Source organism: Colias philodice, chromosome 6 (genome assembly GCF_061535455.1).
Source record: "Colias philodice isolate Cphi_HAF_F1 chromosome 6, ilColPhil1 Martin Lab GWU primary, whole genome shotgun sequence".
In the NCBI taxonomy this organism is placed as follows: domain Eukaryota; kingdom Metazoa; phylum Arthropoda; class Insecta; order Lepidoptera; family Pieridae; genus Colias; species Colias philodice.
The window spans coordinates 2050872-2069398 of NC_143091.1; the positions used below are offsets into that span (position 1 = coordinate 2050872).

Consider the following 18527-nt stretch of genomic DNA (forward strand, 5'->3'; position numbering starts at 1 on the left):
AGAATAAATAAAAATACAAAAAACAGGTAAAATAAACAAATATTGATTTATAATTTTAATAAATTTAGTAAATTCAACTATTAAAGTTAGAAATACAGTATAGTTTAGCAATTATAGAGTTCATCGCAACATAATATAATATCCGACATTGGCCAAGTTATAGAATAGGGACATTTTTCAAAAAACCGGTTAATATTGATAATGACGAACAAGGTAGATTTTGAGTACTAGTAGTACTAGTGTACTACTAGTACTCAAAGTAGGCACGGTATCGTGTTAGGATCTATCTAAAAAGTATTTACACACCCGTTATATATGCTCCTATACACTGCCCGAGAATTATGACAAAACTAGCTTCCGCCCGCGTGGTGTTTTGATAAAAGGTAGCCTATGTTCTTTCTCGGGGTCTAAAGATTGTCTGTGCCAAATTTCATCAAAATCGGTTGAGAGGTTTAAGTGGGAAAGCGTAACAGACAGACAGAGAGACAGACAGACAGAGCTACTTTCGCATTTATAAGATTAGTAGGGATTATATACATATTTTCTATGTCTAGGTAAATATAATAATATACACAATAATATAGATAGCTTTTATTTCAATGCATGTAATAGGTAAAATATACCAGCCCATATAATAATATATCCGCTTCCCTCATTTTGTAAGATTTTCCCTCATCTTGTAAGATTTTTAGGTATGTATCTACAAAAGGATGTATCTAATAAATAATAATATCGAGTAAAATGACCAGAAAAAGATATCCAATATTAATAACCATAAACCAAGTATTGAACAAAGGACTTTATTACATGCAACTTAAATAAAATATTAAAAGTTATTCGAGATATCAATGAAATCGTTTAAAAGTATGAAGGTATGATCGTGCGCACGCTATATCTCTCGACGCGTGATTTAACGCACCACGTACCACGTCATTTAAAATACTTTTAAAACCACTAAACAGAAATAATAATTACTAGCTGTAGAAAATAAAGTGTAGTTTGTGTTAATTTTTATAACAATTAGCAGAGCCATACACTCAGTGTTACTAGAAAAAAAATAAAGCGAAACGTCGAGAAATTTGTCACAAAAAGACGAAAACATTTTTAAAACTGTTAACACTGATATTATCTGTAATGACAAATATGTACCAGTTACAATAGAGTTGCAACTGGTACATGTTCAAATAACCACAATTAATAATTCTGAACCTTAATAAAGGCACACATATATATTTAAAGCATTGATATTGACCCAATTACTATAATTCGATGGAACACCTGAGAAGTTTCGGTACATTTTGGAAAGGTACCGTTACTGAATAATTGTGAAAGTGAACTCGATATACCGAATTCCCTTAACAAGCTCAAAATGTGGCTAATTAATGGCTTTGACATAACCAGTTGTCATGGGTTCGGAGTACATCGACACACGTGTGGAACAAAAACTACTGAGCGGTATTTTGAAGCGTCGATGTCTTGTGTGAAATGTTTTTAAGTGCCAATCAATAGTTTTTTTTTATTCTTATAAAGATGAGGATAGAGGTATCATAAATTAACTGAACCTAGATAACTGTAACGATAACCAAAGTTAAGATACATTGATCGGAAAATATGTCTGTTAATGCCTCCACAATATAATAAATTAATTTATGAGCATTTTTCTGTGTTGCTATGTCGCTTAATTATGTAGACTTTTAGTCACAAATATAGCGTGATGAATTAAAATCGGTAATAATTTAACAAGATTGTTTACTGTCAACAATGATGAGTGATTGCTGTCTTTTGTTGATTGATACAATTCTTGCATGTGCAGCAAACTAATTAGTAGGTATTTGTTAATTGTTAGTAATTCTTAGTGTAGAGTAATTTCATTTCAAATAGAAACTACATATATATTATTCGTGTAAATAATATGTAACAAAATGCATTTTTACTAGCGAGCTATTTATTTATAATTAATAATTGTTATTAATAATTAATAAACCTGTGTATAACCATTTTGAATCCTAATTATTAAAAAAGAGCGTGAGTCAGAAGTGAAACTACTTTCGAAATATTCAAAATCGTCGCTTTCACTTCAAAAAATTCTAAAATAGATAATTTATTTGTTTATACATGACAAAATTCTTCTATCAACATATGCCTATGCATTATTTTATAACGCAACGCCTATGCGTTATTTTATAAAACAAGTCCAAAGAAGTTATCTATGGAATTTACGTTGAGGTCCATTAAATATCATGTCATGAGTAACGTTTTTTGTCGAGTTTTTGGTTTGAAACAAAGGTGCAAAGGTCAAAATAAAACTTTATAACTGTTTTTTTTTAAGTACCTAGACATTATTGAGTAGGTAGGTGATTCAATTTTATATGCCACTTACCTAGTAGGTAGGGTAAGTCCGGGGTAGTTGGCCATAGTTTTTTCTAAGCTCTATCAGAAATGAAATACTCTTGTTTTTGTGATTGTTTTTATTTATTCTTAAACTTTAAAGATTCAACTATGATATTCTAAACATAAAAGTAATAATTTCTAATCTGATCACCTTATTAATTTTAGTTTTTTAAAAATCACAATTGGCCATCTCTCCCGAGGTGTCCGGGTGTGATGGCCATGGCACTAGAGGTAAGATGGCCATAACTCAATTATAGGCTTTCGATTACTTTTTAGTCCCATTTTGTAGTTTTAAGTGATCGTTTTAACAAGCACGTGTCCCGTACGACTGTTTAGCTGTAATCCAGATTCATCCATATTAAAGAGGCAGTTAGGAGATAATATCTCACTGTCTTGGATAAGGACGCATTCAAGTAGTTGAAATTATGCATTTACTTCTTATTTAACTGTTTGGCTAATTCGTAAGCTATTTATCTCACGTCATCCATCGTTAAAGCAAGGCCTTTAGCTTGCATTGTTTTGATAGAAGTAACAAATTTATTTTCGTTTTCTTCCCCAAATGAAGTAGGTGCCATTGGTCCTTTCTTGACATTATTTTTGAAGGGAAACTTCTTTAAGCACGTTGAGAGTAAAATTTCAAGGTAGCATCACGATAATACCGTCATGTAAGTAAGGCGATGATTTTGGTATCTTTGAATCTTGCCAAAGAAGTTTCACTTGTGACACGTGTGCTCGGCTCACACGCTCTTTTTATTTTTATTCTTCATTCTAATGTTTTTCTAGGTATTCGGTACAGGAGCCCTGCCGCGCGTGCGGATAAGCTTCATTAGAGCATTAATAGCTTTTAACGATTCTTCCGACCTCTCACAGCCACTGCCTTTCTCTTGTATTTACTAGGCATCTAAAACAAATATAAAAATAAATCAATCATTTGTACAAAACATAATTTATATACTATGTCACTATGGCCATCATATACCGACTAGAATTGGCCATCTGTCCTTATATTCCGGAAGAGATGGCCACATCAAAAACTAAAACAAGTAATTACATGAAACAAATAATTTTGAGGTTAAAACGTAACACTGTTCGTATACTTTACAACAAATACAAATATCACCATTATTTTAAGAAACTAACAACACAGTTGTGAAAAACAGTTGACATCCAAAAAATATTCATGCTATTCGAATAAAAAAACAAAGGATTTACTTACTTTTTCTTTGTTTTTCGCTTAATTTTTTGCCGTACGTTTGCCCTCACACACTACTCGCAGCGAACTATGCGTTAAATAGTGACATCTAGTGAACGAATCCCTGAAATATTTCGATAGGCCATCTCTCCTGTATGGCCATCTACCCCGGAATTACCCTACATACTTATTACTTATTGAAAAACGTAAAGATTATTCTGATAATAAAAAAAAATCAAAATATACAGTTATGCAAAGCAACAGGCAGATAATTATTTTTCATCACAGATAAAAAAACACTTGACAGGGCTATTTGCATTATTTTCATGTGTCATTTTGACAACATAGCGATGCAAAAAATCTCGTATAATTATTATTAAAAGTTTAAATGATTGCATCATAATAATCTTCCATTTCTTTAATTCGTTGATGTAACCAATGACATAATACATGACTTATGAAATACTAGCAATGCCCTGCGGTTTTACCCGCATAGCGATAGCGATATCGTGACAGTGAAAAGTCTACTATAGGTCGGACTATAGGTTTAATTTTTAATCACATGAAAATCACCTTTACCCCGTCCCGCACTACGCCCTGCTCATGGTATTGAACAGTATACCTACTATTTTCTGTAGATTGACACTTTTAAAAATTCGTTATACCTATGTATCTTTTGAATGGAATATCCAATTTTTTTCATTTAAAAAGTATTTTGCTGGTATTGAAACAGTCTATAATAAAACATCATTTAAATGGGATAAGGATTAATATATGTGTATCCGAATAACATGGTTTGATTACTGTCGGCACTTCTATTTACTTTGAAAACGTAAAAAAGTTGTTGTAGTAACATAACTCCTGAAGATGGACTTATGGTATCGCGGACTTTCTTGTAGATATTGATCCATTCCATTTCCATAATACCGTAGAACATTTTTGCACGCCTCATAAGCGAAGCGTTGAGGTGGGTACTACTGTCACTTCGCGCAAAACATCTGATTTTTCAAACATAAAATGTCTTTATGTATCATACATTGCACTTGTAAGATAATACATACACACACATATTAAGAAAAAACACTATTTTTAACGTTCATGATATTTTTGATGTCATTTTTGTTATTTAAACTAGTTAAAAAACAGTTTAAAAAAGTTCTGTCTTGGACGTCCGTGTGTCTGTATGTGCGGATCCTTTTTCTTGTTAACACGATAGCGACCGAAATACTTTACTAATCGAGTCTTTTTTTTTCTCTTACGCTTGAGTATGCTCAGGAATAGAACCCTTTCATTTTTCAGGGTCTGATTCGATGTGGTTTAATTGTTATTAAATAAACAAAAATAATAATTAATAAATATTTATTAAAAAAAAATTATGAGGCGTGCACTTTTGGATTTTCCAAATTATTTTGTTCTATCTTCAATAGATTCCGCAGCGCACGCGATGACAGAAGTTTTATTGAGGAATTTTTTACACCTTGGGTTACATTATTGCATTTTTGGTAACCTGATCTCTATTTTTTTTCAAAATGCAATATAGCCTATGTTGCTCAGTGAAGATGCAGCTTTCTAATGGTAAAAGAATTCTTGAAATCGGTCCAGTAGTTTATGCGTGAAAACCTATAACGTATACATACATAATTACAAACCTTTCCTCTTTATAATATTATTATAGAAGTATAGATGTTGGACAATTATAGCAGGCAAAAAATTAAGCAATACACCTACCAAAACAATTTTTTTTAAATAAAATCACACTTTGTTTTTTTTTTTATTTTGATTATCGATTGATTAATGCATTAAATTTTATTTTTTAAATTATTCCTTTTCGCTTTGAACCATGTATTAAATTCTGTGATTAAATTCATGACACAGATAGCACAGAACTTTGAAATTAAAAAATAATTTGGAAAATCCAAAAGTGCACGCCTCATAATTTTTTTTTAATAAATATTTATTAATTATTATTTTTGTTTATTTAATAACAATTAAACCACATCGAATCAGACCCTGAAAAATGAAAGGGTTCTATTCCTGAGCATACTCAAGCGTAAGAGAAAAAAAAAGACTCGATTAGTAAAGTATTTCGGTCGCTATCGTGTTAACAAGAAAAAGGATCCGCACATACAGACACACGGACGTCCAAGACAGAACTTTTTTAAACCGTTTTTTAACTAGTTTAAATAACAAAAATGACATCAAAAATATCATGAACGTTAAAAATAGTGTTTTTTCTTAATATGTGTGTGTATGTATTATCTTACAAGTGCAATGTATGATACATAAAGACATTTTAAGTTTGAAAAATCAGATGTTTTGCGCGAAGTGACAGTAGTACCCACCTCAACGCTTCGCTTATGAGGCGTGCAATAGAATAAACAGTGAATGACGATGGATGATCTTCACTTTGACGATGGTGCCGACCTGCGGGTCTATGGGCGGCGGCGGCGACTCGCTCTGCTCTCTCTGGTCGCGTTCGCGTTCAACCCCGTCTGTTGGCGCGCCAAGCAGCCGCTCCTTCATCTCGTGGATGTAAGGGCAACGCTGCATCGCGATGTATAACTCGCGGACGCGCACCTGGATATACATTTAAGAACACTTTTATTTAAAGAAAAATAAAAATCATCTCAGAGAAAAATGCTATGTCGAGTATCAAGTAGCTTCGGTCAGTGGAAATAGATGTCGCTACTACACGCTATTGAGAAAAATTGAATCGCGCTAGCAAAGTTTTTTGTTGTATATTGATATAATTTTCGAATGGCCGGGCACGATGAAGAATCTGATATAGACTCCCAATGTGAATGTAAATTTTGGTAAATCTGACATTTAGTCAGATTTTATTTATTCATCTACCTACGTAGTACGTGCGTGAGTGACTAGGGATAGGGATGTGACCTCGATTCAGAAAAATCGATAGATTTTTTTTGTTTAGAAATAAATCGATTTTTCTTTTAAATAATCGATTTATGTTTTCACCTCTACTTTTTATGCGAAAAAACCTATTCGATGTAAGGTAAAAGCCCCACTACCGGACCATGTACCAGTACCGGAACACTCCATTCATTTGTATATATTATATATTTGTATTTGGGAATATAGATATACAAATACATGGAGTAGGTACAGTTGGCGCTGATTTTTTGATCGACTTGTTCAGTAAACTTACTTACCAATTTGTTCATTATAGGTACTGCAGTTAGCTGTCAGGTGTAAATTTTATATTTTTTTTATCACAAATTTATAACAGTAAAAAAATGCTTCTAAAAATTTTCATTCGTAATTTTTATTAATTTTCACGTGAAATTTTTGAATTAATTTTTTGAAGTGAAACTTCTTTATCGGGGTTGGAAAAAAATTTAGTGTAACATTTTTTCGTTACGCGTGATATTTTTCTGTTACGCGCCATCTTTTTCTTATCCCTACCACGCGTGATTCGAAAGTTGTATTGTCGTGTATTTCTGGAAAGTTGCATATTATAGTAAATTATTTTTTGAAAAATAAGGTCATAAAGAAGTTTCACTTCTTACGTGTGTACACTAGTACACGCACACATTTTTTTTATGTCTATCAACTTAGGTGTAATACTATTTTGTCATCCATCGCACAGATAGCACTATTTACAAAAATCGTTTTAAATTGTGTAATTCTTATAAATTAAAAATCGATGTTTACCATTAATAAAATCGATTATAAAAAATCGACAGTGGAACAAAAATAATCGATTAAAATAATAATAAATTATTTATTCACTTCTACGTCCTACACGTTTCTATAAGTATATTGTATGTAATATTTACTTAATATTTAATAATATATGAAGTATATTTATTTGTCTATTTGTATTCGTTTGTAGTTTTCATTTAACTGCATACGATTTTCGCATAATAATTTATTTTCATATTAGCTTTCCGCCCGCGGCTTCGCCCGCGTTTTCATAGAAAAACCCGTTCCCGTAGGATTTCCGGGATAAAACCTATCCTTTCTCGGGTATCAAAATATCTGTATACCGAATTTTATGCAAATTGGTTCAGTAGGTTGTTAAGGCGTGATTGAGTAACAGACAGACAGACAGAGTTACTTTCGCATTTATAATATTAGTATGGATTATGTTTAAATTTTTATAAGGAATTTTTAAGCTTCGACATTTTAAAATTCATAAAATGCAATGAAAAAGTGCAAAAATTACAATATTAATGTCCGTGATACGGATCAATGTGTCGCTTTAAATGGTTTCCGCAATAAATCGTTTCTATTGTATTTATAATATCTGTATTTACATAAATACCATCCTTTATTATAAGGTCTTCATTAATATTTCCTACTATAGGTTAATTTTACCTTCTTTTTATTTAATTATCTTAATATATATAAATCTCGTATCACAATGTCTGTCCTCAATGGACTCCTAAACCACTTAACCGATTATAATAAAATTCGCACACCATGTGCAGTTCAATCCAACTTGAGAGATAGGATAGTTTAAACATGTAGGTACCACGGGCGAAGCCGGGGCGGACCACTAGTTATTTTAATAAATATGTTTTATATTATTTCTGGTTTATCTATTTCACGACACTCTATGAGACAAATATTACTTTTAGGGCATTTTTTAAGGAATCATTGAATGAACTCGTCAAGGGAAAGGAAACTGAGATATTTTGTTCTTTTTTACTTCGGAAAGAGAATATGTATAGAATTTGCCTCAAATACCACCGTTCTGTTTACATTTACGTCAACACCCAACATTTATGTCACTCATTAAAGGAAAAATAGCAACTATTAGTATCAAGACCATCAAGACGTTGTATACCTACTCTTTATAATTCCACTAAATGATCAAACACTTATTACAGGTTCATTCCTATCCGCTACATTCGACAAACTGGAAACCGCCGCTCTCTTCGCGGTCCCTTTCGACCTGGTGGGCATCATGTTCTCCGGCATCTACCTCAACCTGACCAGCGTCAGCAAGTACCTGTCCTGGGTACATTACTTCTCCTGCTTCTACTATGGCACAGAATCAGTATCTATCCTCCAATGGAACTCGATCACCGAAATAAAATGCGTTAACGTCCCTGGTATACCATGTATTAAGACAGGCTCAGAGGTGTTGAAGCGATTTGGCTATTCCGAAGACCATTTTTGGAGAAACTGCGTGTGTTTGGGCATAATGTACCTCACTTGTCACATTATAGCCTTTATAATGGTCATCAGGAGAAGCAGAGGAACCCCCGTCTATTGATTATTATTTATTTTTGTATAAATTTTAATAATACGCGAACGGGTCAGTGAACAGTTTAACCAATTATGTATACAATTATTTATTATATTTGTAATTATTATACATAGTGAATAACATAAATAACATAATTATCGAATTAAAATTTAATCCGCGTCGTGCCTTCAAAATATCTGGTAACTTTTTGCTTAAAAATTACGTTATGATTATTTTGAATTAAATAATTATGTTATTAACATTACAGACGCCAGTTATATAGTAGAATAAGTACCATATAATTTAACTAACTGTTCGCACTGTAAATTCTAGTTAGAAATAATGACAATGCAACAAAATCATCTAAGATACGATTTGTTAACTCGTAGGCAAAATAAATTTATTAAATAATATGGTTGAGGTTAGAAATAATTATTTTCCTTTTTACACTTATGTACAAAATGTGTCATAATTTCCATATCTATAAATAATTATACTCAATTTCTATGTGATTTTGTATACTATTTTATATTGTATTTATACTTTTATAAATAAAAAACTGTTTCAGTACGCGTAGCCTTTATTTTCTTCCCTTTTGAGTCCGTAGAAACCTATTAAACTCCATACAACTGTGACGAAAAGAAATCCCATATAATCTTCAAAGATGAAGTTTTCAGAATATCCATTTTCGACAAGCACAGCCATTCCATCTTTGTAACAAGTAGAGGTAGAGTTAGATGGGCAATCTGGAAATCAAAACACACATCAATCTTTCATCATGGATCGTATTTTTTTAGATTGAGGCCACCAGGATCCCCCAGCCCGATCCCCCAGGGGATCCTAGTGAACTCATGAGTTCATCAGAATCCCCTCATAATAAAATCAAGTATAAAGATGATATCACACCGAATCGGCTTACTTACATTATAAGAAGTATGTATTTTGTTTTAAATCTATTTTTTTTTTAACTGCCTAGTATTAGTTAAATGCAATCTTCTTGTTTATCAAATGACGTTATCAATTATAATATACGTAATGTCAATCGTGACATGCATTTCCTGTTTTTTTCATTGCGTTGCTTTTGCATTTAATTTCGTAATAATTATAATGGAAGATAACGAAAATACAATCCATATTATAAAAAAGCATGGAGAAGTGATGCTTCATGATGGACGTAACTACCACAAGAAGAAAACTTATAAAAATGGAAATGTTTTATGGCGCTGCACTAATTGGCGAAAATTGAAATGCGGTGGTTATGTGACTGTCGGTGTAAGTAACCGTTGTATTTTAGATATGATCCATGAATGTTCATAAATGATACAGTACAGCTCTGGCTCGGGACAAACTTATTGAGCAAAGATCACGTGGTGGGGATGAAGTTCGCGTATGTACATTTGCGAACTAAAAAAGTTTTTTTTTTAAATGGGTTAAAATCTTAGGTAGGACAAAAACAAAGATTAAGACTTTTCAAATCTACTGTTATTTTTTATTTGTTTAAAAAATATTATTGAGGGTTGGGGGTGAAAGTCGTTTATGGGATAATAAAAAGTAAAACAACTAAAACCCAACTACGACAAAAAACGACGCTGAAAAAGTATAAAACAAGATTTTCAGAATTCCACTATGTAGAGATAAATTTTCATGTTTGGAAAGGCGTAGTCACACGTTACATATATCTACCGTAGCACTTTGACAACGTGTGACTACGCCTTTCCAAACATGAAAATTTATCTCTACATAGTGGAATTCTGAAAATCTTGTTTTATACTTTTTCAGCGTCGTTTTTTGTCGTAGTTGGGTTTTAGTTGTTTTACTTTTTATTATTTGTACTATTTTGGTGTTAAAGTGTATTTTTGGTGCATAATATTGACAAAAGTTAAATTGATGAACTAATAAAGAAGCTATGAACGAAAAGATGTGAATTATATGCAATCAGCCCATGAATACAGGTAAAGTCACAAGCAAATGCTAGTAATATATATATATTCAAAATGTGCAAGTAAAAAGCTTTCAAATGATACCAAACACGGCATATTTATCTTAACTTTATTTTTTTACTCTGTATGTTTTGTCCGCTAGAGGGCGCCACATTAGATTTTGTGAAACCCCATATAGCCTATAACCAGCGGACAATTAAGACGCTTCTAATGATATGTCATTTGTCGAATTCTGATAAGTAGTTTAGAAGTTACGAGGGAACAGATGAACATACATACATACATACATACATACATACATACATACATACATACATACATACATACATACATACATACATACATACATACATACATACATAGCCTGTCAAAATCATAACCCTCCTTTTGCTTTGCCGTAGTCGGGTAAAAAGTGAGGGAGTGGTTTGGTGAGTATGGGAAAATTCCGAAATCTGGGCAAACTGCTCCTCATCAGAATAACTCGGAAACGGTTATAGGTAGTAGCTCGAAGGAATGTCAATGTCAATTTCATACCCAAAATACTAGTATATGTATAGCGTGCATGTAAATATTTATGAACCTTGTTGTCGTATATTCTCGCAGGAAAGTTCTGTTGTGAGAGCTATTTCACACACACAGTCATGCGAGAGGAATGTTGTTCAAAACGATATTGATCTTGCAGTACATAAATGCAAAGATAAAATAAGAAAATTGGATTCTCGGCCAATTCGAGAAATATATGACAAATGTTTTTGTCCCTTAAAGAACAAAGGAATAGATTTGGTGGCAAAGGTACCATCACTGAAATCACTAAAAAGTGCGTTATACAAAGTTAAGAATGAAACTGCAGATGTTCCGAAAATGTGCTTTACTAAAGTGAATGAAGTTGAAATTCCTAAATCACATTTGGACTTCGTTATGTGTGATTATCTAAATGTTCATGAAACGGAAAAACCGTCGCCTCGTATAATAATTTTCTGTTTAAACGAAAACAAAAAAATTCTATCTTCAATAAAACATATATTTTGTGATGGAACCTTCCAGTGTTGCCCTCCACCCTTTGACCAATTATATGTGATGCACGGAGATGTTGGCAGTTCTCAAAGTACCTACAACAAATGTTGTGCCTTTACTTTACGCATTGTTGAGTGATAGAAAAACGGAAACATATGATTTATTTTGCAAATTGGTTTCATCTCAAATAGATAACTTTTGCCCGAAAAAAATAACTATAGATATGGAGCAAGCGGCTGTTAATGCTTTCAAGAAAAACTTCCCTGATGCTGAAATAAAACTATGCTATTTCCATGTCAAGCGGAATATTCGTAAAAAGGGAAAAAAACTTAATTTACTTAAAAACAAATTTACTAGCAGAGTGGTTATGTTGTGCGGTGCTATGCCATTGTTACCTACGGAATATATGACTGAAGGGTGGAACTACATTTTAAAAAACATATTAAGTATGAGTCAAGATTATCCCAACATGCTGAAGTTAGTAAATTATATGAAATACTGGCTCAAAAATGACGATACCAGAAAAATGATGTCAGTTTTCAGCGAAAGACATCGCACCAATAATTGTTGCGAAAGTTGGAACTCGGGATTATTAAAAATGATTGGTCGAAAACGCCCTAATATTCTACAGTTATTGAATGCATTAAAAAGAGATTCTAAACAAAAGCGAAGGCAACCAAAAAAAATACGTACGATAGATCAAATAGCAACTGATAAATTTATACAAGAAACACAAATGGAATTAATAAGCAGCAACATAAGCGTAGGTCATTTTTTAGATATTGTTAAATAAAATATTTTTAAGCAGTGTGATAACATCTTTACTTCATTTTATTATGAGGGGATTCTGATGAACCGATGAGTTCACTAGGATCCCCTGGGGGATCGGGCTGGGGGATCCTGGTGGCCTCAACCTTTTTTTAATATATACTAATATTATAAAGCTGAAGAGTTTGTTTGTTTGAACACGCTAATCTCGGGAACTACCTACTGGTCCGATTTGAAAAATTATTAGCCCATTTATTGAGAAGGCAATAATAATTCTAATATATATATATATATATCATCTCGTTAAGACCAACAGAAGCGGAGCACTGCGGGTAAAACAGCGGAGCACAGCTAGTAATGATATTATGTACTGAGCGGACATTCTATGTAGTGTTTCCTATTACTACAAGATACACACTACTGACAACTCTTAATTTTAAGATCTGACCGCCCCCGAACCTGTCCGCTGAATCACTTTTTTAACGCGTACATTACGACCACAAACTTTTTACCTGTGACTTGAACTCGAGAGATTCAATCTGTAGTCCAACATAACAGACCTCCACAATTCACAAATTAAAGAGTCAAATTGTATGTAGTTACCTACGTTTTTTTATGCAGTTAAAAGGAATCGTAAATTAACCTAACATGAGCATAATATGAGTGTAAATAAATAAGTATTTATAATAATAATAATATATTTAACAAAGTATGTATATTTTATTCTGCATAAAACAATGAATTTGCATATAGATGTTAATTACATGGTAAGGTGTAGGACACGGACATGAATATACATGTCTGTGGTGTAGGATGTGGGCATATAATAGATTTTACGTCGTATAGGTAAAGTGGATGGTTTAGACTAGTCTGTCCTACAACTTACAAGTAGTATTTACATTGATCAAGGAAATGTTCTTAGTAATATAGAATTCAAGGGTGTATCATTGTTTTTATAATAGTACCTTCTTATTTATAACTAGATTGTTAGTAGCACTAAATAGCTATATTTCATACAGCCTATAATCAAATCCATATTACGGTATGAGACTATAGATATGAGCTGATATACAGGGTGTCCCAAAAAGTAGTGATATACTGAAGCTGGGAGGTAGAGGACTTAGAGGGCTATCCGAATCACCCCCATGTGTGTTATGCGATTTTTCGTATTTTCGGAGTTATTACATTTTTTTCAATTTTTCATCTATCGCCGAGTACGATGAGATTTTAATTTATGGTGACGTGAATTATTGCGCTAGATGCTTGATTTCTTTTGTGTGCTAAGCTGAAAGATAGGCCAATTCAGTATGGTAACATTTACTATCGTTAGATCTTCGAAAGGAATAAAAAAAAGAATTAAATGCCAAGGAAGATAAAATTACCCAGTATGTTCATAACTTCAAGGGCCCATAAAAAAATAAAATCACATAAAAAAGGTTTTCCATTTGGCTTTTAAAAACTTGCTCTATCAATCAGGTAGCTACCCTAAAAATTTCATTTTATTATTCTGAAGGCTTCAATCGAAAAATTGAAATCTAAATGTGGTAAGTGGAAAATTTTTATTAACATGATGATCATTAAAACCAATAAATAGGTGTTAAATTACCAGAATTTTTTTAAAATAGCCCCGCTGTTGCTCAATGCAAGTGCGACATCACCGTAAAAAGTTGTCTTTTTAATGTCTGAATGCTTTTTTATCATTTTAAATGGTTTCTTCTGCAACTATGAATTTCCGGGTTATTTCGTCCAAATTGTGGAAGTCTCTCGTCTTTGTAGTATTCCCACGGAAAAAATTCAATAGGGTTTATGTCCGGAGACCGTGGAGGCCAGGCTAAAGGGCAAAAATACTCTGAAAGATGGATTGGTCGTTGCAGCCTGCGCATGCGCCGGTGATGCCTGCTTTAAAGCCTGGCCTCCACAGTCCCTCGACCTAAACCCCATTGATTTGTTTTAATGGGGATACTAAAAAGACCTCGGCCACTTGAGAGAATGCCACAATTTGGACGAAATAACCCGGAAATTCATAGTTGCAGAAGAAACCATTAAAAATGATAAAAGAGCATTCAGACATTAAAAAGACAACTTTTTACGGTGATGTCGCACTTGCATTCAGCAACAGCGGGGCTATTTTAAAAAAATTCTGGTAATTTAACACCTATTTATTGGTTTTAATGATCATCATGTTAATAAAAATTTTCCACTTACCACATTTAGATTTCAATTTTTCGATTGAAGCCTTCAGAATAATAAAATGAAATTTTTAGGGTAGCTACCTGATCGATAGAGCAAGTTTTTAAAAGCTAAATGGAAAACCTTTTTCATGTGATTTTATTTTTTTATGGGCCCTTGAAGTTATGAACATACTGGGTAATTTTATCTTCCTTGGCATTTAATTCTTTTTTTTTATTCCATTCGAAGATCTAACGATAGTAAATGTTACCATACTGAATTGGCCTATCTTTCAGCTTAGCACACAAAAAAAATCAAGCATCTAGCGCAATAATTCACGTCACCATAAATAAAAATCTCATCGTACTTGGCGATAGATGAAAAATTGAAAAAAATGTAATAACTCCGAAAATACAAAAAATCGCATAACATACATGGGGGTGATTCGGATAGCCCTCTTGGTCTTCTACCTCCCAGCTATCGTTCATCACTACTTTTTGGGACACCCTGTATATAGACATGTAGGACCTATATAAGCTAGGTAGCTTACATTTTTTTATATGAAACAGATGAGACGATAGTGGAAATTAACCAAACTTTCTTACTAATATACCTACATCATGCCTAAAACAATAAATAAATTTAAGCAACTCTCATACAAGGACAAATAAAAAAAAATACAACTGCAAAGGAATTTAAGCTGTGATATTTTTTAGCTACCTGCTTACTTGTCTAGCCTACTGCCTACACACATCTCAATCTAATACATTACGAAGCTACAATAAATACAATGAACTCAAAAATATGCGTACAAGTCCACCATAAAAACTTGTGCTAACTAAAAAAGCATTGCGTAACAATTGTGAAACAATTTAATTCTACCCTCAAGTTCATTGAACTCTGATTCATGAATCATAGCCCTGTTTTTATTGTTGACTAAAACAAATATCCATTCATATAAGACGGCATTCCATTGCCGGCTTCTAATAAAATTAATGTGATGCTGATTACCTACCCTATCTATTTGATTTGTATACTTTATAGGTAAAAATATGTGGGACTTTGTTTTCAAGTCATCATTTACAATTTAAAAACAATGGAAAATTTTCTATGGAAAGAAACAATGCACCTAACACATAAAAACAGAGGAATCATAGTTGCCCATAGTTCGGTCATAGTTGAGTATCATCTTATCACAAAAATGTAAAATTACAGTCTAAAGAAAGTATTTGAACGAACATACCTATTAAAAAAATAATCCTGGACAAACTATCACCCAGCAAGCACATAAATTGTTTATTAACCAAAAATATATACAGAATTATGACTTGAAGTTATATTGCACGCCTCATAAGCGAAGCGTTGAGGTGGGTACTACTGTCACTTCGCGCAAAACATCTGATTTTTCAAACTAAAAATGTCTTTATGTATCATACATTGCACTTGTAAGATAATACATACACACACATATTAAGAAAAAACACTATTTTTAACGTTCATGATATTTTTGATGTCATTTTTGTTATTTAAACTAGTTAAAAAACAGTTTAAAAAAGTTCTGTCTTGGACGTCCGTGTGTCTGTATGTGCGGATCCTTTTTCTTGTTAACACGATAGCGACCGAAATACTTTACTAATCGAGTCTTTTTTTTTCTCTTACGCTTGAGTATGCTCAGGAATAGAACCCTTTCATTTTTCAGGGTCTGATTCGATGTGGTTTAATTGTTATTAAATAAACAAAAATAATAATTAATAAATATTTATTAAAAAAAAATTATGAGGCGTGCACTTTTGGATTTTCCAAATTATTAATTATTTAAATCGTCACTATCCAAATATAAGTACTTTATAAAGGCATTTGCTTCATCAAATAATGCTAACTGTTATATTATGGTTACCAAAAAATTGTTACAATGTCAAAAATCTTAAATAAACGTAGGATAATTCTAAATTACAGCTTCTAAAACAGCTTTCAAACTTATAGTAATACTATTATCTTATATTGGTAATTTTAATAACGTTACGCTCTAAATAAGCATAAATAAATTATTTTATAGTGCCTTTGAACGTATGTTGGTTTTTTAAAGAATAAAAGCTTTATAATAGTCCATTATTGTGTTAATTTAATACTAATCCTATATTAACATTGAATTTATAACAATTATTGCTTTTGCTCCGTTTTCTTTCAAATCTATTCATCTCTACAGTATATAGCTATATATTGATCGAAATAAAAGTATTGTTAGAACTATGAGTAATAATAACATCGTAATTTGAATTTGGTTAATGGATAAAAAGGCTTTCAATAAAACTACAAAACAGGCGGATTCAAATGAAAACTTAAAAACGAGTATACTGATTTTATTAATAATTGTAGTAAACAAAAAAAGATTCTTCATCGGCATCTGCATATTATGTTGGGAAACGCTTTACTTTGCAGGGCATGTTGGTTCTGAAAAGAACAAGCAAGTTTGTTTTTTAAATGGCTTAATTAAAAATCTTGGCTTATTTATTTTATACCAAGTACCTAACTAATTACGGTTCCCTGATAAGCTCGATAAAAATCAGTCACTAATACGTACCTATAATGAGTTTAAGCATCATAACATATTTCCGAAGTGCTGTTATATGGCTGAACATAATAAGTGTCTTGTATTACACTATATACGAGCTCTAATTTTTGTGACAAACCATATTAAAATTAACAGCACTATTATGCTATCGTGAAATGCCTAAAGCTTTAATTTCATTTGTCGCCATTTGCTTTCCTTTTTCTATCTTACAAAAATAATACAAGTTACTAAGATCTGACTAGAAAGGGAATGAAATCATTTGTATTTTGTACCAATATCTTTATAAGGACTTTAATTGTTAAAACTATTACTATAATCTAAATTTTGTGATATTTGTTAAAAATAGGTTATGTTTTATAAAAAAAAAAAAATATACTAATAAAGTATATTAGCGAGGGCGCGTGTATTCTTTCTCAATAACATGTATATTTCACCCGACAAACTGATGCGCGCAGCTAATTTCACTCAAAACATTCAGAAATACAGGCGGTACTTATCTACCCATCATTCAATATTAATTTTCACATTTAAATATTTCAAGTCCACGTAACGTTGCACGATCAAAAACAGATCAATATATTTTTAAAATCAATAAGATTTTCTTTTTTACAAAGGAATTACAACAGTTAGCATTGTTATGAAATTTTAATAACAGATTGTAATTTTAAAAGCTATATAATGACTGTAATGAAGTCGCAAAAAATGTCATTTGTTTATTCATGTGCTCATAACTGACTTAATTAATGATTTAATACGATAATTATAATGCTATTAAATTGCCTTTATATAGCTCAACGCTGTCTAAAGGGGGGGCCCAAATTTTACTTATAAGAGTCGTATAAAAGAAATACAGCCGATATACGATTTGGTTATAATGCTTTGTACATGAACTCGTGCTATCATAAGTTTGTTATAATGGTGTTTTGTGCTTGCTGGGCATTTAACGACTAGATATAGTTTTTTTGCATAGTTAAGTAAATTTATTTTTTGTACCGACGAAAAACAGGCATCAATCAAGTCTTCAACTTTTAAATTAGAACCTAATTATGCATTTTATAAAATCAACGACACAAACATTCAAAATATGTAATTACCGAAAACAAACATGCATTTATCTATTTATCGTCACGTAAATCCGGTACCATGTACACAATAAAAGAGTGAACAAAAAACGAACTGAGCTATCAAGTCCAAGGTAACCACCGGAACTTTATTTTACATCTATTTTTACCAAGACAATCAGCAAAAAAAGGCACTGTGGTAACA

At 32.1% G+C, this 18527-nt stretch overlaps 2 protein-coding genes across 3 annotated transcripts in view; one reads left to right on the top strand and one right to left on the bottom strand.

Annotated features, from left to right (window-relative positions):
- LOC149487514 (protein scarlet-like) overlaps positions 1-9368 on the top strand; it is a 57408-nt gene extending 48040 nt beyond the window's left edge. Inside the window, exon 12 of the mRNA XM_089696120.1 lies at positions 8437-9368. Within this exon, the coding sequence (XP_089552246.1) occupies positions 8437-8825 (389 nt within the window). The 3' untranslated portion in view covers positions 8826-9368. The remainder of the gene's footprint in view (positions 1-8436) is intronic.
- Positions 9361-18527, bottom strand: part of LOC149487515 (protein brown-like) — a 32357-nt gene continuing 23190 nt past the window's right edge. For both annotated transcript variants that reach the window (XM_089696126.1, XM_089696125.1), the window contains one exon: positions 9361-9544. In XM_089696126.1, coding sequence (XP_089552252.1) covers positions 9363-9544 — 182 coding nt within the window. In that variant the 3' untranslated portion in view covers positions 9361-9362. The remainder of the gene's footprint in view (positions 9545-18527) is intronic.